Source organism: Sinohyriopsis cumingii, chromosome 3 (genome assembly GCF_028554795.1).
Source record: "Sinohyriopsis cumingii isolate HCF-2022 chromosome 3, ASM2855479v2, whole genome shotgun sequence".
Taxonomy (NCBI): Eukaryota; Metazoa; Mollusca; class Bivalvia; order Unionida; family Unionidae; genus Sinohyriopsis; species Sinohyriopsis cumingii.
Window position 1 is genome coordinate 65,729,799 of NC_142963.1, and position 24,688 is coordinate 65,754,486.

The following is a 24,688-nucleotide window of genomic DNA, read 5'->3' on the forward strand; positions in this document are numbered from 1 at the left end:
TTTTGGACCTGAATATGGGTGTATGTTTTCTTTAAAAAATCCAATTTTTTTTATATAAAAAAAATTAAAAATTTCCTTGCGATAATCTGCTTTGAACGTGATGTTGTAAATAGTTATATATGCATTAAAATTTTTAAAAATTAGTATTTCTTCCTGAAAATCATCATGTTTGTCATAAGCAGTCAGTATTTTTGTAATCAGGGATTGGCAGCTATGCCTTTCATCAAACGTAAACATGTGATATAGACTATTTAAAGTAATGTTATATATAAATAATATTATTTTGTTTTATGTCTCTATTCTTGTACTAATCCATATGGATTTAACAATTTGTTACAGGAATTTTAATTAATTGCAGACCCAGGTAAATAGCAAAAATAAATGTATGTTTTTCATATTTTTTTTTGTAATTATGGCATGTAATATTTAGATTACTCTTTCTGTGCTCAGATTACACTTTTTGCCATTCGTATTAGTAATAATTATGCTTATACCTCTCAGGGGTTTGGGAGGTGACATGTATAAACAACTTACAATAAAGCAGTTCAGGATCACATATAATTTCCCTTTCATCGGGTACCTGGGAGCCTGCCCCACAGAGCTGATACCTCTGCTCTACTTACCTATGGCCATGTTGGGGAACTATTCTGGGATGTTACTTAAAAACCTAGAATGTTTTCTCATCTGTTCTCACTTGCTCCAGATCATGCCCACAATAACAGTTATAGTTGATCTCAGAACCAAAAACATGGCAAGTCAACATTCTGCAACCTCGTCAGTGATCTGATTATCAGCTGCATCATTCACACTAATGAGATGGATAGAGGGAGGAAGAAGTATGGACATTTGATAAATTTCCTTCTGGATATTTGTCTGAAGCTGGCCAGGTCTTAGAGGAAGAAGTGTGGACATATAATAAATTTCTTTCTGGATCATTGTCTGAAGATGATCTTGTCTTTGGATAACTAGGAGTCTGGAGACTCTTTTGGGGACTTGTCTGTTGTAAGGGACATATTACAGAATTTTGCAGAAGCCAAAGAGGGAGACAGGTGACCCTTTGTATCAGTGGCTGACCACTCAAATCCATTGCCTGAATATGGGAGCATCCCAGTTGTATCAGGGGTATCAACAGGGACCTGGACTTGCATCCCCATCAGATAGCCATGAAACTTGAGGATAAAAAAATGGTTACCATAGCTTCACAAGATGATCTTTCTGTGGCACTTACCTTTTAAATGAGGAGACTGTCAGAGGTTGCCTTGCAGAGACTTCTTAAGGTTATCACAGAGACAGCAAACCACTGTCACTGTTGGTATCAATTTTGCAGGCTTCTCCATTTTCAAAGGGGCACCAGCTTGTATGCTTCAAAGGCCTTATTGGCTGACAGCAAGGATTTGTTGAGGGCAACTTCACTGGACATTCAGTCCTTATTCAGCAGTTTCTGAAGATCTCAGGGATCAAAAACACTGGTTATTGGCCATGATTTCAGGCCCAGATAACTGGCAAAGAAATGTCACAAGCCAGATAGGTCTGTGGGTATCCCATCAAGATGCTTTAATAAGTATCAGCAGACACCCTTTAAAACTCTTTCTTACCCTTAATTCATAAGCCATAGTGACCAGAATGACCTTGACAGGAAGCTTACAGACACTCCACCATATGGCCATAGGGAGTCACTCCCTTTCCTGCAGTGTCCTTATCTTCCAGATATCATAATGGGTGCCAGATGGCCACATTTTAGCATGGGTCCATTCCACAATAAGAGATAGGGTTGGTGACTTCACTCTCAGGAGAATCCACCTCTTGCTAGAATCCCTCTGTGGCTTCACCAAGCCAATTGTGGAATCCCTAAGGAATGAGTGAGATGTCTTTCAAAGAAGGGAATAGTAGAATGGGTCATAAACACTAAAGTTTGGGGATCCTTTTCATGGATTCTCCTGATTGGCTCTAAGTATTAAGAGGTTAGTGTTAGGACTGGTTGGCCTGGTGTCGTTTTGATATGACTAGATGGGACATGATACTACATGTCTGTGGCATGATACAGAGTGCTAGACATCACTATAAAGTGTCACACTGCAGACATCGTATTGATTGACTGAAAAATTGTTAATGCTATGTTAAAAATCTAAAACACACATTTATAACCAAACGGTTTTTGGCATCTTGTACACATACTGTTATAATAAGATCAATGAGATTTGGCACCACACCTGTGCAACAACAGGCCCATGTCACCTACATTTAACATTTTACTGGGTTAGGTTAAGTTTTTCCATTTGGTTCATGATCAGAACAACTGTTTGCACCTTGTATATATAGTTATACCTCGATTCATGAAACATGGTGAGGAGTTGCATCTAGATGAGTACTATTCCCTCATCACAAAGTAGGTTGATGTGACCCATATTTTTTACTGACATTGATTAAAATTTTTGTCTTAAGTCTATGTCTTGGTCTCTATTCATGGTAGAATCTTCAAACTAGATGATTGTATGCATCTTTGTTGAGATCACAGTGATGTATAATTCATCCTTTCTTAGTTTAAGCTTTTAGCTCAGAGCCATATTGGTATTAAGGACCCAGTATACATGTTGTTATACCAAGATTCATTAAATTTTAGTGAGAGGATGCATCTTCACAGATTGTGAAATTGATAATGATATGCATTACTGTTACTACCACAATCTGTTACAGCAATAGAGGATCATCATGAGAGATTTCATCTTTTACTGGTTTTAGTTAAGTTTTTGTATTTAGCTCATGACCACAGTAGTTTTTTCGTACCTGAGTCGAGAAACTTGGAAATGGCTACATTTGGTAAGTTCTGTATCTTTCTTGCAAAATGAGGTCTCTGTGACTTATATTTCATGCTTCAGTGACTTTGTTTAATTAAATGTTAAAAGCTTATTCATTGTTGATGTTGGGCCCTGAGTGGCTGAGTGGTCTAAAGCACTCTCTGTTACAGATCATTGCCATCTCACCTCTGTCTGCGTGGGTTTGAGTCTCCGATTCGGCCAATGTGGGTATGTGAGAAAGCTTGCCAATAGCTTCTCGTGCGTCGGTGGTTCTTTCAGGGGTTTTCCTGGGTTCTTCCTCCACCATTAAAACTGGCCGCCATGTATAGCATATCGTGTGCTGAAAAATGGCGTTAAACCCTACAACAACAACAACAACAACATTGTTGATGTTTATTGTTCCAGTCTTGAGATGCATTAATAGCCCATTTCATACCGAATTTGACCGAGTTGCTCCGTAATTATCCAAATAACTTCCTGAGTTACTTTATACTCCAGCCAATCAAACACTGGTGGATACATGTACATAACAAAATGGCATCCATTGTTGTTCAGAAATATTTCAGAAATAAAATTAAATGATTGAAATTTATATGTAAATTATCCACAGACTTTCAAAAACAAATCTGATAAACTCATATGAAACGCATTTTATTATAGTGACGTTTCGGATGCACAGAAATAGTTTGAACAACTTGCTTTTTGATTGCCAGGATTAAATTTGTTTACTTCTTACTTACATGTACATGTCCAGATGTAAAAAGCTCAAAGCTACTCGCTCGTGTGGGTTTGAAATCCGCCCTGCTTTCCAGAAAATAAGACAGGATGGTTCCAATATTAAATTTCGTCAATATCTGCAGCAGCATCGCTGTTGAGTATGCATTTTTCAACTTGATAAACGATGTTGAAGTAGTTACAGAACTTAATGCTGATGCTGAAGCGTTAGCCTTATTTGGCCCACCACCTATTACGGTCAGCTGACCACCTGCCATGTGATCAAAATTCCAAGCAAATTACGAAGTTCACCAAAGTCTGCATGAAATGGGCTATTGGATATTTCATTACTGCTACATCCTTAAAACTAAAGAAGGTCACTGTGACCAGCAATTTATCTTTTAGCAACACAGGTTAGGTATTTATGTTTTTGATGACATTCATTCATCCATACTAGAACTTTATACATCTGTTGCCTTCAGCAGGTTAACAATCTTGTACATGTGAATGAGTATAGGAATTAGGTGATTGACTGATTGTTTTTATGTGAAGCCTCACCTATTGTGGGCTGGCTAATCAAGGTAATCATTGATGCATAAACTATTAATTGATGGCTGTCACTTCAAAGTTACTAAAAGCCAGGATAATTTGGATTGTGTTGGATGATGATAATGACTTGTCAAGCATATTTTAAAAAGAGTGATTAAAAATTAACACAAAAACAACATTATTCTGTGCTTTTATCAATTCATTATTTTAGCTTAACTTTGATAACATAGAAAAGAATGGGTTTTTTTGGGAGGGTTTTTTTATAAATATTTTCCTTTATGTCCTGTCACAGTAGGTAGGTTGGATGGAAAGGTGTTTAGGTAGGTACTTAGGTTGGTGGTTTCACAATATGTCAGCACACTACTAGCTATACAGTGCATTTAATAGTTCAGTTTTCAATTATAAAATGAGTCACAGTTCTAATGTAAAGAAAAAAATATTGCAGAAAAATCTTTGACTAGAAAAGGGGCCGCAATCAATTTAGTCTTAATTTATTTTCTGCATGATATTGTTTACAATGGCTACTGGAGACTAGTAAATGTTGAGCTGTTAATTGTATTCTGATTACATTATTCAATTTCAATTTCAATTCTCTCCACCTAGGTTCAGCTGCTGATGTACAGGGCCCTTTCTTTGTATCTGATCTTGCCATGGCCAAACCTCAGCGAGCCTGATCAGAACTGGAGCTCTCGAGCAGCCAGCCATCATGATTTTACACACCAGCTTGCTGTACAATATCTACAGCTCAAAGACACATCCTCCCTCATCAATAATAAAGCCACACAGGATAGTGGTAATTAATGATAATAGTGCACTTTCTTACAAACACTAAAATAACTAAGTATTTGCAAAGATTTTATGAAAGAATAAGTGTTAATATTAACATTATTGCATTTGGATTCATAAAATTTGACATACTTTATCATGGTCATAAGTCAGTGGCTTGATTAGATCTTTTAGCAAAACTAAGCAAAGCCACGTGAACTTGTTTGGTCACAGCATTGGGCATAATATATATATATATATATATATAGTGTTTACACGTCACTCCACTGTTTTCCAGTCTATTTTTCTGTTTCTATCTCTTCATTTTAACTAAGAATGTATGCTTGATTCTTAATGTGCAAGATTGAAAAGGTTTAGTTTTGTGACACACAGTTCAGTCAGAGGCATCAAAAGATGTTTTAGGCAAGTTATTGTACATGTGGCATTACAGTTCAGTGAGAAACAAGTTGTTCTTTTTGTGGTTGTTTATCATGGAAAGCATTTTTATAGTTCTGTTGGTTGAAGACTTCAAGATCGCATTGCACCCATCTTGCATCTGTTTGCAGTTGTTTATCATTTCTGCTTCATGACTTCTTTTAGGAAAGTCATAAAAATTTCACACACCTTTATCTTTATCTAGTTGGCCCCAAGTGAAAATTTTGCTCATTATTCTAAAGATGATTGCAAACCCATGGAAGAGGACTCATGTTCTAGAAAACAGTTGTCTGGGATTGGTGAGGTGGAAGTGTCTTCTGTGAATGGGGCAATTGATGAAGATGCTCAATACATAGTGCTATTTATTTCTAACAGGCAATAATTCATCAGCTGTTTTTCAAATGTTGAACAGTTATTTGAAGTTCAGAAGGGTTTGTGCCAGATGGGCCCCACATTTGTTGATGGCTGATTAAAAACACTCGGGTTGAAATCAACAACGAGCTACTTACCATATTTAAAAAGAAGGACCACAGATGATTGAATAAGATTGTCACAGGTGATAACACTTTTTTAAACCTGACTTGAGAGAAAATAAAGTTTTGATCAGAGAAAGCAAGTAGAGATCTCAAATTACTTGACTTAGACTGAGCTTTAGACACATTACTTTTCTGTGCAAAAGGCCTGGTCATTAAGGTATCTGTGCTTGATTCTGCTTTGTTACTGGACATTTTCATGCCTCCAGAGTGTTGCCACTACCAAACCACCCATCTGTGCACAGGTACCCAAAGTATCCATCTACTCAATGCCAGCACAGCATTCTCCATACAGTCCTGATTTAGCTCCAAGTGATTCTAGATGAATCCTTTTATCACAGATTTACTGAGGTGCAGATGATTTAAAAGCCACCATGGGATTGGAAGTGCAGTTTTCCAACGTAAGAGCAACTTACTGAAAATAGAATACAAGATGGCCTTTAAGAATTGGATAGTCAGACAGAAAAGTGTTTAGAGGTGCATGTGGAGTACTTTGAGGGTATGCATTGACATAATGTTCACTAGTAAAAACATTTTGCACAGCACACTAATATTCAGAACATTTTAATACCCCTCATACTTTCCAGATCATAATATATCGTAAGCACATCTACTCTCTCACAATCCAACTCTTGCAAGCTAATAAGATATCAAATGCATCTTTTGGCAGTGGTAATGTAGTATAATTTATTTTTGTGGGGTTCAGTTTTTACAATTTTGTTAAAAAACATTTTTATGTGTACTTAAATTCATGATTTTGCCTGTCAGTGTTAGCAGATTAGTAGATATTTAATTCTGTGGTTTGACCAAAATAAGAATACAAAAGAATAAAACTATGCCAACAAACGGTGGTCACCTGATTGTTTCAGACAATACCATCATGTGTGGGCGCAAGTCAAGGACCTCACAAATTCAGTACTTAAGCTGTGTTTTCATCCAGGTAACATCAGTTGGAGCCAATGCAGCCATCAACACTAGAATAATACCACATTCAATGTCTTCTGCATCTCCCATTCCTACACAATATTGATAGTACCATCTCTTGCAATGGTCACATTCAACTGGCAAAAGATCACTGCCACTGTCTTGACTAAACTGTTATCTGGTGGCTCTTGGTGAAAGCAAACATTGTATACATTCATCTGAGCACAGTGTCTCTGTTTCAGTTTCATTGCTATTTTATTTTTCTTTCAGTTTTCTTTTTCAGTCTGCTTTTGTTTCCTTCTCTTATCCCTATCTCTCCTCCATGATTCAGTTTCTTCTTTTCTTGTTAGTTTTATTGATTTATCTACTATAGGTATTTGAAAAATGCATCACTGGTAATAACCCATGCTTCTGTTACTGTCTTTCTTTTAGCTGTTTTATGGTTTGGTTGGCACATGGGTAAACAGGTCTGATAGCATTTCAGGGATTAGTTCTTACTTTACAAGTGGATTTCCCACCAAAAATGTACCACATGTTGAACAGGTTGTATATCCCTTTGGCTGGTGTACTCAATCTGCAGACTGGGAAATAGAAGTCTGGTATGAAGAAGATGGAGTTGTTTGAACAGTTGGATTGGAAGGAATAAACTGACTCTTGTTAGTGGCATCAGGATTTACTGGAAGGAAACCAGATTTTCAGAATGATCTTTAATTTTTTTGGTGAACATAATTGGTCAGTAGCATGGGTTAATACAACAGGGGATCTTGCCTTGTTCAAGACCTAGTTTCTGTTGAGATATCCAAGATTTGTTGCCTGTGCATTGAATTTTGCCTATAAAGGACCATTAATGCCCACATGTAAAGGTTGAAGGATATGAGCTGCATGAAGATGAAGGCCAAGAAGTTCTATACCATTTTCTCAATCAAGCATAACAAGTAGCAGATTCACATGACAATCATGATTATCCATGACAAGGAGGACTGGACATTCTTTTCCACAGTTTGGCTAAAAAAAAATATCTTTGAACCAGTCAAGGAACAGTTATGTGTCCATGTATCCTAACTTGGCATCCAATTTCATCTGCATCATAGATGTACTGGGCTTGTTCAAAAGTCAGTCAGTTGTATCCATCAGTTTTTGAAAATTTTTATATTTTATTTTATTCCTCAAGTTTATGTAGTTTTATTACCTTTGCTTTTTGAATGTTGTAAGGAAGATGCAATTCATTTTCGGAAATTTAATTAAAAGATTATGAATTTACATATTTCAGCAAAGCCAGTTATAAGAAAAACCTTGCACATGTTTCAAGACTGGGTTGGGTCCATCTCAGGAGAGGTTGTGAAGTCCAAACAAATCTGTTACCAGTCTCTTCAGGAGGTCATTCAGGTCACTCTGGCCATATTCCCTGTCTTCATACATCAACCAGGTGGGTGAAGGACATTTAAAGGCAAGGTAACTGTAAGCAAAAACACCATAAAATGTTAACATATTGTTTTAATCAATACCTGTATCCAGTGATATTTTATACATGTATGATTTTATTTTGACCCAAAGAAAGACACTTAGGAGGCCATTAATTATGAATAAATGTCAGGGAGAGTTTGGTGCATCAACACTTTGAATTTCATATCTTAAATAGGCAAGTGAATAAAGTGCCAGCTCAAGGTCACACTTTGGTAGCTGATCCAGATACAGTACAGTATAGATTTTTACAGGCCATGAAATATTTATGTACCAAAATGCATTTCTCTTGTATTTGTGTTTCAGTTAAAACTTCAACATTTATTATTTATCATCACATTTACCATTCATGCTTCAATAGCACATTGATAGATTTTCATTTCCATAAAGAGCCTCATTTCCGTACTGGCAGCCTTGCTGATTTGACCTATTCTGTTGATTCTTTCCCTCAATCTGGTTTCAGCTGGAATAACCAAAGCACTAAGCATGTTTAATTACCGTGTAAATAACACTGCATAGCCATGTAGTTGTTGTGACAATGTACATTGTAATTAAAACAAGAATTGTTGATTTAATGGTGTTTACTGATAATAGAATATAGTAGGGTCGTAATAAGTGAGGATTATCATAATCGTCAGGTAGCTCAAAATACAGTCTTTTTTCTCTTTGCAAAGCTACAAATAAAAACCGCCTTGAATAAATACGATCTTGTACACGGAATTTTTTTTCTTCATCTCTCGCACACACATGGCGCCCGCTCACATGCAATAACTAAAATGTGATTTCAAGTTCTTTATATTTTTTTGCAATTTGATAATGAGATTATTGTTGCTGTAAAAATACAACATGCATTTAATTTCTTGACGATGTAATACCCTTAACTAATACATGTTCAAACCATCTTAATCATTTTGCTAGTCCAACGTGTAAGACCTCGACAGTGATATTTATGTTTTGACTTTAGTGCACACTAAAACATATTAACATGTGATACGTCTTACATGCCAACATTACACAACATAACAGCTACATATGCTCTAAATGCAGATGAGCTTTCACGCTGAGAGATAATCCTCTCTCTCTCACACTAATAACAACAAAAATCTTTTTGAGTACTTTTATTTTTATCGTAATTAGATTCTTGAGTTGAGAGCAGAATGGGACAGAAAATATATGTTTACTTTGTTAGGTTGTCAAGTAGCGTGTGTTCCGTAGAATTTGTTCAGGTATGATCCCTTTATTTTTCATATACGGTCAGAACTGCAAAATGCAAAATGATAATTATTTATTTTACATATAATTTTTCATACACTGAAATGAATAATTATTTTTTTATGTATGAAAAATTGCATGAATTGTGTTAGCTTGAACCATATTTATTTGAGAAACTTTGTCAAATACAATTATAAACATATGATTTAGGGGATTCAGTAGAAAGCATAATCTATGGTATTTTATAAATAATCATATAACGCTTGAGTTATTATGGAATACATCCCTTTGGATAATCAATTATGTCAATGAAAAAGCTATTCCAGTAATCGCTCACATGTGTCCAACAGCATACTGGAAAATCTAATATCAATGGACCAGTTGCTAAAATGTGATCAGGAAGAATGAGGTATGGTTAAAAACGATGAATAAAACAAAATTTATTAGATTCGATCATGGAATGGATTGTATTTAGCCTCAAGGCTGCAGTCAAGAACATTTATAGGGTGTTGTCAATTTCAGAAAGCCATCACCCCCTACTGCTACTCAAGACTATGAAGGTAAGGCATCGGTAAATTTAAAAGAGGAGGTAGAGATGCCATACTTCATGCTTTTTAAGGGGATCAATGACCAGCTTTCAGATAGAATTAGAATGCCACATTCAAGAGACATTTTCATCTCACTGGTATAAAACTCGCTCAGATGCATTCATTAATGATCTCCTGGCCCGTGACAGAAATCTAGCAGTCGTTCATATGTCCACTCCACTTTTTTATAAAATGGTTAAAAATATATTCCATGCCATGTCAGAGCTAGTCCGGAACATCATTACTATTACTTCAATGTTATTTTTGGCCTCGCTGGCAATTTTCTGACTCAGTGAGAAATCGGGCAATAACCACGCTTGGGAGGCACAGCCAAGATTACCAGAGTCATTAAGCAGGCAACTCACCATTCCATGGCCAATGCACTGACTGCTTCTGCCAGCTTAGACCTGTTATTACATGATGCATGTCTGCAGACCATGTTGAGCAAGCCTCATCATACCCTAGCCATACAGATGACCCTGTTTGGGTCACCATTGCTTTTTGGAGGAAGAATTGAAGAACTTTGGAGGAAGGTAACTCATGAACTGCCCTCCAACTTGCTGCTAAACACACACAGGTGTTTGACAATATTCAGCCCTTGCCATTGTACAGGGACATTAAGTAGCCTCATGACAATCCTTTCTTTCAGTCAGATGTGAATTCCAACATAATGCCAGGAGACAACAGTCTAGATAAACTAGAAAGCATTTGTACAAAGGCAGTAAGAAACCAAGTTTCTCTGCCTTCATGCCTCCTAACCATAAACATTGACCTATTCTCCCCCACAGCCTGCAGACATCCCACCTGTGGGTGGCCAACTCCTGCAATTTCAGGCTCACTGAATCTACCTATTCCTCTTGGAAAATGATTGGGTGATCCAGGTCATTTCAGAGAAACTCATGATTTCATTTATTCAGCCCCCTCCATATTCTTCCTCTCCCCTCTTCATGTATGTAACATCAGATCTGGAGAAGGATGCATGTCTACAACTGGAGGTAAATTCACTCATAAAAAAAACAGGCAGTGGAAATTGTGCAGTGACCATACAATCACCAGAGTTTTATTCAAGGTTGTTTCTTATTTAGAAGGTGATAGGCAATTAGAAGCTGCCATCAGCTTCAGTTGCTTCAACCAATTCATTTCACCACTGAAATTCCAGATGGAAACAGTGAGATCAATTCCTGTCTCCATCTGATGGGATGAGTATTCCGTAGGTCTCAGTCTGACTGAAAAATATTTTCACATCCCTATCCACAGAAATGTCTCCATTTTGCTACTGCAACATGGTTTATTGGTTCAAAGTCTTACCCTTTGGCCTCAATGTCAGGCTTTGTGTTTTTACCAAGGTTGTTGCATCATCATCCAGTTCTGATTGGCTTCATCAACGACTGCTGCATGCCAGGACAACATTGTCCAGAAACATGTGGCAAGTTCTGTTCTTCTTGAAGGAAGGAATGATCTTCTTTTGTCTAGGTTTTATAGGAAAAGTTCAACCTCCATCCGTCCCAACTTTTTATCCATCTAGGTATGAAGTTTATCACCGACCTGCATCTGTTATGGCTTTCTTGTATTCGCATAATCAGGATCATTGAACACATAGAGTCCATTTCCAACAGACATGTTCACAGTAGACTCGATATCTTTGCTGACACTTTATTCAGGAAAGGTCAAGTCCTTCACATGGATTGGTCTCCCCATCACATGGTCTTTACTCAGATATTGGTCTTTACTCAGATCTACGCACTTTGGGGGCATCTGGTGATCAATATTTTGCAACAAGGTGGAATCAGACATTACCCACCTTTGTCTTTCCAGCCCCCCCCCCCCCCAAAGCTTGGGCCATGTACACACTGCCAATCATTTGAGAGGGGTTGTAGGCATTTGCCTACCCCACACCCGTGGTCATGATACCAAAAATAATCCAGAAGTCAGAAATGCAAGATGATTCTGATAGCCCCTCTCAGATGGACAAGTCCTGGGCTATCAACATACTTGATCTAGCTAAAGATCTGACCAGGAAGATTCCAGCCAACTCAAATCCTTCTCAAGTAACCATGGCCATGGGTGTTCCATCCCTGTCTGGACTGTCTTCTGCATGGTTGGCTCATGTCCAAACAACCTTGTGAGACAAACAATGTAAACATTTGATTGTGGAGAGAATCTCAAGAGAAAAAAGACTTATCACACTGTAGGTTTATGAGGGAAAGTGGCATGTTTTCATGGACTTGTGCAGTATCATAAACATTGTCTCTCAGAGTGTCTCAGTCCCTCAACTTGCCAACTTTTTTTCTGGCTTTTTGAAGAGACGCAGTTGGCTCCAATTATTAGCAAAGGCTAATTCTTTATGATATTGAACATATACAGGCATCATGGTAGACATGATAATGATCTGTCAGATCTTTTTGCCAATTTTGATATCAATCAACCAAAAATCCCTCCCTCTGTTTCTAGAATTTGAATCTGTCCTGGGTTTTAACATAGCTCAGTTTGAATAAATTCGAGCCCTTAGCCCACACTTCACAAAAGTTACTATCATACAAAACATGTTTTCTGTAGCTGATGTTTATTGTTGGAATAATAATTCTCAAGTCTATATCCCATATATAAAAACTAAGACAAATGGATGAGAGTCAAAATATTCATCCTAGATCATTCCGACTCTGTCAACAAGGTCAAGTACTTAGCAGCTAGCCAATCAGGAATTAAATCAGCCTGGTTTTTCAGGAAAACCCATTACCTTGAACTCCAATCTCATCAACATATTTACTTTGATAAGACTACATCTCATTATCTTGAAACATTAATGTCTTTACTAGAATGACCTCATCCTAAAGTAAAAACCCACAATCTTAAAGAAAATGAGTATTTCATGTTATTTACTAAATGGCCCTTACAAACTGTAATCAGAGTCCGCCTTGTATGTGGGAGGTTGTAGGTTTGATCCCAGGCCTAGTCATACCAAAGACTTGTAAAAATGGTACTAAGAGCTTCTTCGCTTGGCGCTCAGCATTAAGAGGTTAGTGCTAGAACTGGTCGGCCTGGTGTCAGGATAATGTTACTGGGTGGGACATGATGCTGCATGTCTGCGGCATGATGCCCAAGTGCTAGACATCACTATAAACTACCACACTGCAAACATCGTAGAGATATGACTGAAAAATTGGTAATGCTATGTTAAAAATCCAAATCACATGCGCACACACACAATCTGTAATCATGAAAATTAATACACATAATATAGATACACATAACATGTACAATAATTTCTATTTTAACAAACAGTCCTTTGTTGCCATACATATCACAGTTGCCTCATGTTAAACATAATACATGTGGTTCTACTGGTGATGGGACATAAACACTTTTTTTAGGCCACCTACCACATGTGCCATTCCTTGGTTGAAATGTACTGCATTTGAAAAATAAGAATTTTTATTTTATTTTTAAAGACCAGTATTTTTACACATTTTCTTCTTATGCTTCAAAAACTAGTCTGCTGGAGACCAAAAATGTTATAGCACAGTGACCCATGCAAGTAATAAGGGATCAAAAGTGGTCCATGATGGCTTTCAAGTCTTTTAATAGAAACTGCCGATCTTTAATGGATGAGAGATAAAACAGAGAGACCGACCCCAAAAAGATTTAAGTTGAATCACTTGGAAATTTTGATTTTTTTTGTATTATTTAATGGTTTTGCATTGTTCTGGATGTTTTTAGAGGAATATTCCAGTGTAGCTTATGTATTTTTATAGCTCAGTTTATTTAAAAATACCAAAATATGCTCTTTGTTAATGATAAAAACACCACCAGGTAAGAAATATGATGCTCAGGAATACATCTTAACATGTGATTGAGGAACTTCCTCCTTGGGGTGAACCTAGCTTGGAGGAATAGTGGTTAGCAGTCAGCAACCTTTAATACCCAGCCACAGAAAAACTGAAGTATTTTTGTCATTGCCACATTCTAATGCTGATACAGAGAATACATTCTCCATTTCTCACAAAATACAAAGTGATTCAAGGGAAAATTGGGACCAGAAAACTTGAGAGCCTGTAAAGTGTAACATTTAATAATAAGAAGGAATGTCATCAGTCACCAGTCTTCTGATCTTGTGAAGGAAACTAAAAATGCTTATGGATTGTATTTTTAGAAATCTTTGCATTTAACTATGGGATATACAACTCACCCTTTTTTTATCAAATTGACAATACACTGATTCGTATTACTTAATCATTATTATAACATTATTCATGTTCAAAAGTTGCTGTTTTAGTGTAGTATGAAGAGAATACATATTAGGACAAATAATGCACTGTCTTGTTTTCTTTTCAGTTCCCTCAAAACATTTAGATTGATAAAAATCAACTGGTTTAGAAATCAATATGCTGATGTCCTGATCCTGTCACATGTTTGTAAACATGTTCACACGTCTCTTCAACTTTGACTTGTCGAGATATAGCATATTTATAATTTAAAAAAGAAAGAAAAAACAAACAGTTTTAATAATGATCGAGCATTGTGCATAAATTTCTTAACTGTCTTTTTTTTTGTAAAGAAAATTACCTATTTAATATATTCAAGTCATTTTAATCACCTTGTGATGTAGGTGAAGTTTGTAGACAGCAAAGCAACATAATTGTGTAAGCATTGTTAAAAATATTTAACAGGAAAGCAGATCTGAACATAGTTTGTAATTTGTAATTATTATTGCTGTTTCATTATTTTCACACATTATCTTTGTTTTTTCATTCATCATTTTTAATTATAATAATAATAATAATAATGAGGACTTTGTATAGCGCCTAATCTTTAGAAGCTCTAAGCGCTTTACAACTTTTGACAACACCTATAAGATAAGAAATATAATAATATTATTACAAAAACAAACAACATGAAATCAGAAAAACATTAAAAAAATAAAAAACATGCTGAGAATATTTCAGGTAGCAAACATTATTAGGTCATTAAGTTTGCTCTTGCTGTCGAAATAAGTGAGTTTTGAGAGCCCTCTTGAATGTGAGCACAGTGTCTTTGTGTCTAAGTTCAGTGGGCAATTCATTCCACGTTGCTGGGCCCTGGTATGCAAAAGAATGCTGTCCATATGACTTTGTTTTCATACTTGGAATAATGAGTATACGGTTGTCAGAAGAGGAGCGTAAGTATCTTGCTGGTGTGTACATATGGGTGAGGTCAGATAGGTATGTTGGACATCAGCATATCAATTTCTAATTGCCTTTGGGACATTCATCTTATATAACCCTCTTGAGGCTTCAAGGGTGTATTTTAGAACTTAAGTCTTACTTTAGAGACTTGTCATATATTTTTCTCACCCATGTGCTGGAGAAATCTACCTGTTTTGTAAACCTTACTTTTCCTATCTCAGTCTGGTTATCTCAGGCCTGTCATCTCAGTCATGGTGTTCATGCATTAGGAACTACTTTTAAAAAGAAACCCTTGATGTCTTTTGCTGTGCCTGACAGAGTTGTTATAAAATCCAAGAGCAACAACAGATATGTAACAAAAAGAAATTCACTCATAAAGCAACTTAAGGTCTCAGCAACTTTGATAACACCATCCAAAACATTTTGAGACACATTAGCATTCACACACACACACATACATCAAGCTATTTGATAAAGCTCCACACAGACAGGCAGTACACATTACTGACCACATAAAGTCCATCTCTTATGTGTTACTACAAAGCTGGCAAAAACTAGAAAGTCAAACCGGTTTCTTCTTTGTCGAAGACGCACATGATCCACCAAATGTTGAATCAAACAGTTATGAGATTGCATATAAAAGCTACACTTACCAGCCAGATTGGTTCGTTAATATGATTATACAGTAATAATATCAAATGATTTTATGTTTATTTTCCCATTTATAGAACTTGTGTACTTAGGGTCCACAGGTCATCCCATTGCCCTCATTAAACATATTTGTCTTAATGGGCAGTACATGTATTTGGAAAAACAAAAGCACTTTTCTTGAGATGCTTATTGCACAATACTTCCAACATATAACAGTTTTAACATTTTCTTGATTTTTTTGTCCATTTTTGCATATATAGTTAGATTCAGCTTAGATAATTATTCAGATTTTCATTAAAGAGTACAAAACCTGATAACCTTTTTATACAATGCTGTCACGCATTTCTGCGCACCAAAGGTTATCGTCACCAATATTGAAGCCAAACACGTACCAAGTTCAACAGATTGACGAAAATAAAATACTGCAATGCTTATCATTTGAAAAGAGGTAATTGTCACCAATATTCTGTTCAAAAGAATATTAATTTTGGATGCATGGGATACCACCCCCGTGTTTTCGTGACTCGCAATATGTCGGCCTATTCTGCGCACAGCTTTGAAAGATATAATGTTTATCCATTGGGCTATAGAAATGAAATACATAACTTTGTATTGTTTCTGTCAGCAGTTCAGACCATTAGTTCTGTCAGATTTATAGCTACTTTTACAAAACTCAACATACAAATGCCAATAAATGACATGAGATATTAAACAAACTAAACTAGTCTTGTAAAAAAGTTAGGAGACTTCACCTTTTTGTACAAAAAAAGCTATTATGTGGAAGAGAAACAACAATGAGTAGGATGTAATGTGTTTAGAACATCTTGTTGATGGGGAAACATTACTACAGAATTTAGAAACAGACTATACGCCGAGGAATTTCTTGAGAATTCATGTTCTAGAGGCAAGTTGACACGGGTAGCAGATGATTTTGTACATGTGGGACAACTTTTTGCAATATTGGAAACTTGGATTAAACTGCAGTATTGTTTTAAGGTATACATTTTCATCTTTTATATAATGTATTTATTTGTATAATTCTAATAGATAACATAGTCAATCGGATTTTCTGGGTTAACGGTTCAAGAAGGTCATAGATTGAATCTTCATGTTGACATTTAGAAATCACATTTTCATATGCATTTCGAGTCAAAATGCAGGATATTTTTGTACACTTTGTGAATATCACTTTCCTTAATTAAAGTACGATCGTTCTTTCTTGATACAAAATGGATTTTTGAACAAAAATAACACGTAATTCAATGTTTACAACATAAATGGGCATCATTGCACAGAATTACCCAACGCGCACAATTAGCCGACATGGTGGCAGATTGAGAAGCAATAATAGTACAGTACATGATAAATACAGTGTTTTGAATCTGCTAACTAAATTTCAAGGGTGCTGGGTTATTTTAATTTAGTTGGAAAAGATTAGGCGAGAAAAATGATCTGTGTATGTTTGTTGGTACTAAGACAAGGAAATTCCAGTCACAGGGTTACATTATTTGTCTCTCTGCTCAGCATAGCCTCATGGGGAGACAAATAATATAACCCCTTGACTGGGATTTTCTTGTCTTTGTCCAAACCCTAACATGGATTATATTAATCCTAGTGTTGTATTTTGTAACAATTCATATTGGTTTGTATTTTTTAACAGATGTTGTGGACAACATGATGAGTTTTTTCCTGGCACTGTTCCAGGGATTGAGGGTCCAGATGGGGGTACCCTTCACAGAACAGATCATACAGACTTTTATGAACCTCTTCAGCAAGTAAGGCTTTTCTTAAACTGAATTTTCTGTTTTTTGACTCCTATCTGTTAATAGGCTTCATAATCTTGGACCATCTGATGTGGATTTTTGTAAACACATCCAAAGTCAGAACTTAAACTTGCATCTAGCTAGAATTAAGCAATTTGACAAAATGGAAGTTTACCATGATTTTTACCAATTAAATATTCTGCGTTTAAGATTAAACTTAAAGAAAGTGGATGTTATTTTATGGGCTTATCAATTGCTCTTAAGTAGACCCAATATTTGTTGATTGTACAAATGCAATAACATTAATTCTGCACTGGACCTTACTATGTGGATGGCTTGCATTACGTAAGGAAGAAGTCTATCAGTTTGGGAATCAACCATCAAGGTCAGTGTTTCTGCAAGAATACATGTGATATCTGCACAATAAGATTAGATCTAAATCACATACCTGTGCCAAGCTTTGTAAATTACTTGCACTTGTGGGTAGGAAGAAACTGATCAATTGTGGGGTCAAAAGGTCATATATCAGGGTCACTGCATCACAGACATTGATACAATTTTGTGGATGGCTGCACTTATGGTAAGGAAGAATCATTATCAATTAGAAATAATTGGTCAAGGTTGCTGTGACAGTGAAAAGAAAAAATGGTTCTACAGAAGCAAATGTTACCTACATAGAGGACCATAATACATTGGGCAGGCATCTACTGTTCCATTCACAGTACTCTTTTTCTAAACAGACCTATAGAATAAAGTAGGTGTAAATGGCAAACTAGAGAGTTTGAGAATTAAAAAATCATGTTTTTAGTGTTACTTATGTAATGGCAGATATGCTGGTGTTTGTGTACTACATGAAGTCAGCACATTACCACCACATCTCCACCATGTTTTCAATATGAGAGATGGCAATGATGGATTTGATGTTATGAAATTTGTTAGTGGGGTTTTCATTCCATATATTTTGCCAAGTATATAGAACATGCCAATATATGTAACCTTTGAAGTCACTACATGGGATGACCCAGGCAGAAAGTGACTGCAAGAATGACTACAAATTCCATGATATGTGGAGGAATATTAACTAATTTATTTGACAATATCAGACAACAGTAATTATTTATTTTACAAAAGCTGATTGATTGTAAATGCATATATTTTTTATGGGCATTCAGATTACTCAAAGTAATTTAAGTTTAAGAATTTGGACCAAAGTTATCAGTGTGACGTAGTATTTGCACATTCTTTCATTTGTTTGTATCCCATTACCAATTTTTAAAAAATGAAAAGCATGAACAATATAACAAATGCACAAAACTTAGTCTTTTCATTGATCAGTGTATACTATGTAACCTGATTGTTGCTAGGAGGTCCTTAACATTGTAAACTTATTAATTTGCAAACTAAACAGAAGCTATCAGTGTTACAAACAGACACACTGTTCACTGTCCTTTTGAAGTTTCTAGAATGGTATGTTGCAGTAAAGACTGATCTCTACGTCCAATATTTGCACTGTCTAGTTTCAATATTTCTTAAACAAATTGAACAAATAAAAATGAGAAACTCCTGTTTACATATGTTCAAAATGTTCTCAGTTATAGTATATATTTTGAACACATGATGAACATGCTGCTTCTGTATTTGCAGAGATCAGTTATCAGAGACTATAGCCCATGAGAGCAGTGCAGCATATAGGGCTGTTGAAAAGTGAGTTTAGATATAGAGACACATACATGCTGGCATACATACATACATACGTATGTACGTACATATACATACATACATACATACATACATACATACATACATTGATACATACATACATACATACATACGTACATACATACATATAGACAGACAGACATACAGACAGGCACGTGAAGTTTTAAAAAAGAAAACTTTGGACAACATGTTGTGCTTTATAATGAGATATAAAATTTCCAGATAGTGGATTACATTGTTAGTTACTTTAACTTGCATGTTTATTGGCCAAAACTTTTCGGTTGCAATTTATGCTGACAATTGTGAGTTAATCCAGAATATCCTAATTAAGCAATTGCTTAAAAACCTCCATGAAAGTGCAGTCATCTTAATTGCCATTTATTCCTTGTAGTTTTTAACGTATGTGATCCATTGGAAGTGAAAAACACAGCAACCAAACATAAAACGTTTCGGGGGTTCAGTAATGGCGGCTATAGGTGGAAGCTAGTAAAGTGGGCTCTGTAGATTTTGGCATTTATAAGTGGTTATTTTTACAGTGAAATGGTTCATACTTGTTGGGATTATGTGTGAATATTCAAGGAATGCAGGACATACAACATTATTGGTAGATCTTAATCAATTTTGAAAAAAAATGTGTTTTTCCACTCAAAATTCAAATATGATGGAATAGAGATGGAAGTTTAGTGATGCAGTTTTGAGACAATCCCTACCTGATCTGTTTGACTCATTTACTTACTTCAGTGTAGTTTGCCTTCAACTGTAAGAGTTGTTTGGCACATGGTGAGTAATAAATGTCAGTGTCACAACTGAGTAGTGAGAAAAAATTAGTCCAAACAAGATTATCTACAAGTATGAGTGGAAAGAAAGATCAAGGCAAGCAACAAATAAAAACCAGATTACAGAGTGGCACCCTAATGGAGACATCTGACACAAGTATGAGTGAATCAACCTTGAGTACAATTCAGCTGGACTTGGACAAAATAAAGCAAAGTCTCAGAGAGAGCATTTCAAAAGCAGATTTTACATCTGCTATTGCTGACTTGGTGAAAAAAGATGACCTAACAGAAATTGTTACAACTATTGTGAGGAAATTGTTAGAGAATGTGAAGGAAGATCTGAGAAAGGAGATAGTAGCAGAAAGTGAAAGGGTAGTAAAGGAGAGGACTGGAGAGTTGATGGATAGGGTGGATTCACTGGAATTTGAAAACCACCAGTTGCTAGAAAAATTACAGGAAGCAAAGAAGGAAAACGATAAAATGAGGATTGATATGAAAGATTATGAGAGGAGATCACAGCAAGCAAGTGCAGCTTCAAACCAATTCGAACAATATTCAAGGAAGCTGAACATAAAAGTTTTAGGGCTGGAGGAGGAGGAAAATGAAAATCTGAGAGAGAGAATTCCGAAATTGGTGAAGGAAGTTACAAAAATTAATTTAGATAACAGGGACATAGTGGCTGTGCATAGGATTCCAGGTCGACAGGGACAACCAAGGCCAGTGATTGTCAAATTTTGGAGTCTGGATTGTAAACTTCCAATTATCAAGAAGAGGAAGGATTTTCTGCAGTACAAAGGAATTAGACTGGTAGAGGATGTAACCAGGCTGAATACTGAACTTATCAATAAATTATCTAGGCATCACGAAATTGACAGTGCATGGTATTTTAATGGATCTGTGTATGGTAAAACCAAATCAGGAAAAAGGATAAAATTTGACATCTATGATGAAATTGATGAGAAAATTAGATTATAAGTGTAATATGCAATTCTATGAACTTATGAAATTGGCCGAATAGGTATGTGAACTTTCGTCTTTATACTCCTTTTTCTACTCTAATTTGTTTTAATATTTTGTTTATAAGACATTTCTTTCCCTCACCAATTTTATCCTTAATTAATAGGTTTGTTTATTCGCTGGTCCACTGTTATATCTCTCCCTAATAAATTCCCTCACTAGTTTATAAATCATCTTTCACTCTTATACTCTCATATACACATTTACTCAGTTGTTTACTCACTTTTCTCAACATTACTCCTCCACGATAAATCTCTCAGTCTCACTTTTTTTGCTCATACATTCAATCACCCACCACTCCCATGTATGCGCTCTTTCACCCTTTCTTTTTCTTCCCTTTTACCCCTTTTTTCATTCATTAAGTTGTAATTTATATTCTTTTTAATCTGTGCTGTTTGGTTTACAAAACTGTCTTAGCTCCGGAAAGGTCTGTCAGAGGTGCATAAGAGTTATCGCAAATGGAGTTGTTTCACTTGTTGTCCATAGTATACTGTATCAATGTTAAACGCAGCCAAAGCTACAGCATTTACTGTAACACCATGGATGATTTTATTATGGATGTTTGTATTCTGTGTGAGTGTGAGTGTGAAAGCCATGCATATGATAAACTCAAGGTGATAATTACTTCATACATTCCTGTACAAGAATATGTATGTGTAAAATTTCTGCTGTTTTCATGGATAATAACATAAAAATTATATCTATTAATGTTAGAGGCCTGCAAGGTTCAGTCTTAAAACGAAGGGATATTTTCCACTGGGTAAAACAAAAGAATGTATCTATAATATGCTTGCAAGAAACTCATAGTACAAAGAACGATGAAATATATTGGGCAGCTGAATGGGGATACAAATGTATATTTAGCCACTGCTCTAGTAAGAGTGCTGGGGTTGCAATATTTTTTAGAAATACTTTTGAATTTATAATCCATAGAGAAAGATGTGACAGTCAAGGGAGATTTATTATTTTAGATATTACAATTAATGGCAACAGAATAACCCTCGTGAATTTGTATGGTTATAATGATGATAATCCTAGCTTTTTTAGAAAGTTAAAGGAGGAGACTTTATTTTTTGAGAACTCATCAATTATAATGTGCGGAGACTGGAATACTGTTCAAGACTTAGATTTGGATACTTATAATATTTTACATGACAAACACCAACAGTCTAGGGCAGCGATTCAAGACCTGAAAAACGAATTGGAATTAATTGATCCCTGGCGAAATTCCAACCAAGACTTAAAGATGTATACCTGGAGGCAAAAATCTCCCTTGAAACAAAGTAGACTAGATTACTTTCTTGTATCGGATGACATTCATATGAATACAGCTGATGCATGTATCTTACCAGGGTACAAGACTGATCATTCAGCTATTGTTTTGAGTGTGGCGTTTTCAACGTTTCCAAGGGGAAAAGGATATTGGAAATTTAATAACCAACTGTTGAGGAACACTGAGTATACTGATTTGGTCAAAAAGTGTATAACTGACACTGTAAATGAATATTATGTAGGGGGAAATAAAGATGACTCTCTCCATGTTTCTCTTTCCTGTAACGACCAAATGTTCTTTGAAATTTTGAAAATGAAAATAAGATCTGAAACTATATGTTATTCTATTAGGAAATCAAAAGAGAAACGGGAAAAATTAAAGAAAATTGAGCAGGAAATAATAGAAATTCAGGGGGGACTGTCGAATAACATAAATGAGGAAATTCTGGAAAATTTAGAGAGAAAAAAAGCAGAATTAGAGGAATCTAGGAAAAAATACATAGAATGTGTTATATTAAGATCTAAAGCTAGATGGTATGAATTTGGGGAAAAAAGCACAAAGTACTTTTTAAATCTTGAAAAAAGAAACTATGTTAATAAGACAATAAAGGAAATTATTTTAGATGATGGGACAAATATATCTGACCAAATAGATATTTTAGAAGCACAAAAACAGTTTTATATGGAATTGTTCAAAAGTAGAATAGCTCAGCTTGATGACGAGGCTACTCACGAAACTCGAAATAGATTTTTTGATCACAATATTAAACTTAGTCGAGAGGAAAGAGAATCATGCGAGGGTCTGCTTACAATTAATGAATTCGGTATGTCTCTAAAACGGATGGAAAATGGAAAAAGTCCTGGCTCGGATGGATTCACTGTAGAGTTCTATAAATTCTTTTGGAAGTCTCTGGGGGGATTTATATGTAGATCAATAAATTACGGATATACTGTAGGAAAACTTTCAGATTTTCAGACTCAAGGAGTCATCACATGTCTACCAAAGGAGGAAAAAGACAGAAGATATTTTAAAAACTGGAGACCTATATCACTTTTAAATACTGATTATAAGATTGCTTCGGGAGCAATTGCAGCTAGGATTAAAAAGGTTCTTCCATCAATAATCAGCGATACTCAGAAAGGATATATGAAGGGTAGACTCATTGGAGAAAACACCAGACTATTATATGATATCATGGACCAACTTGAGAATGAAAACAGATATGGTTTATTATTGTTAATGGATTTCGAAAAAGCCTTTGACTCAATTAACTGGATCTTTGTGGAAGAAGCTCTACAATCTTTTAATTTTGGTGATTCCGTTTGTAAGTGGTTTAAACTGTTTTGTAATGACTCTAATAGTTGTGTTATAAATAATGGACATATGTCATCTTTTTTTAGACTTGAAAGAAGATGTCGTCAAGGAGATCCCCTTGCACCTTATTTGTTTATCATTGGGGTTGAGATTTTAGCTATAACTTTAAAGCAAAACGTGGATGTACGGGGAGTAATCTTTGACGCCAGTGAATATAAATTGGGTCAGTATGCCGATGACACTTTTATTCTTCTTGATGGATCTAGTTTTTCTCTTGAAGCAACTATGAATATCTTGCAAGGTTTCTCTCTATTATCGGGACTTAAATGTAACATAACAAAAACAAAAGCTATTTGGATTGGAAACAGGAAATTTTCTAATGAAAGAATATGTCCCGAAATGGGCCTAATTTGGTCCTCTTCGAACTTTACACTCCTTGGCATAGAATTTTCTCCAGATTTACAACAGATGGTGGAAATTAATTATATGAAGAAACTAACAAAGGCAAAACAAATACTGGCAAGCTGGAGTCAAAGACATCTGTCAATAGTTGGTAAAGTAATTGTTGTAAAGACTCTTGTTCTGCCCATATTCATACATCTTTTTTCAGCACTTCCTAACCCATCAGCAAAAGTTGAAGCAGAACTAAATCGCATGTTATTTAAATTTGTATGGGGTGGAAAAGTAGAGAGAATAAAACATGATATACTAGTTTCCCCAGAAAACGAGGGAGGACTAAATATGATACACATATTTTCATTCATTAGGTATATTAAGATAAGATGGGTTAAAAGATTGCTGGAAAAGGAAGATGGAACGTGGCAGAACTTAGTCAATACAACTATACTCAGAAATAAAAAGGATATTTGGAATTTAGGGAGAAGGAAATTAGAAGAATTTAGTAAGTTCATTAAAAACAGTTTTTGGAGAGATGCAATTTTGGCAGTATCTAAATGGAAAGAAGAACCGCAAAGTCCTAACGAGTATCTATCCATGAGTATTTTAAATTTTGTCCCCCCTAAAATGATTTATCAATAC

General features: G+C 35.6%; 1 protein-coding gene across 1 annotated transcript in view; it reads left to right on the forward strand.

The window, feature by feature from the left end:
* Nucleotides 1-24,688, forward strand: part of LOC149803008 (exportin-6-like) — a 142,767-nt gene that overhangs the window by 96,921 nt on the left and 21,158 nt on the right. Inside the window, exons 16-19 of the mRNA XM_089952548.1 lie at nt 4,662-4,851; nt 7,986-8,141; nt 17,449-17,563; nt 19,196-19,255. Coding sequence (XP_089808674.1) covers nt 4,662-4,851; nt 7,986-8,141; nt 17,449-17,563; nt 19,196-19,255 — 521 coding nt within the window. The remainder of the gene's footprint in view (nt 1-4,661; nt 4,852-7,985; nt 8,142-17,448; nt 17,564-19,195; nt 19,256-24,688) is intronic.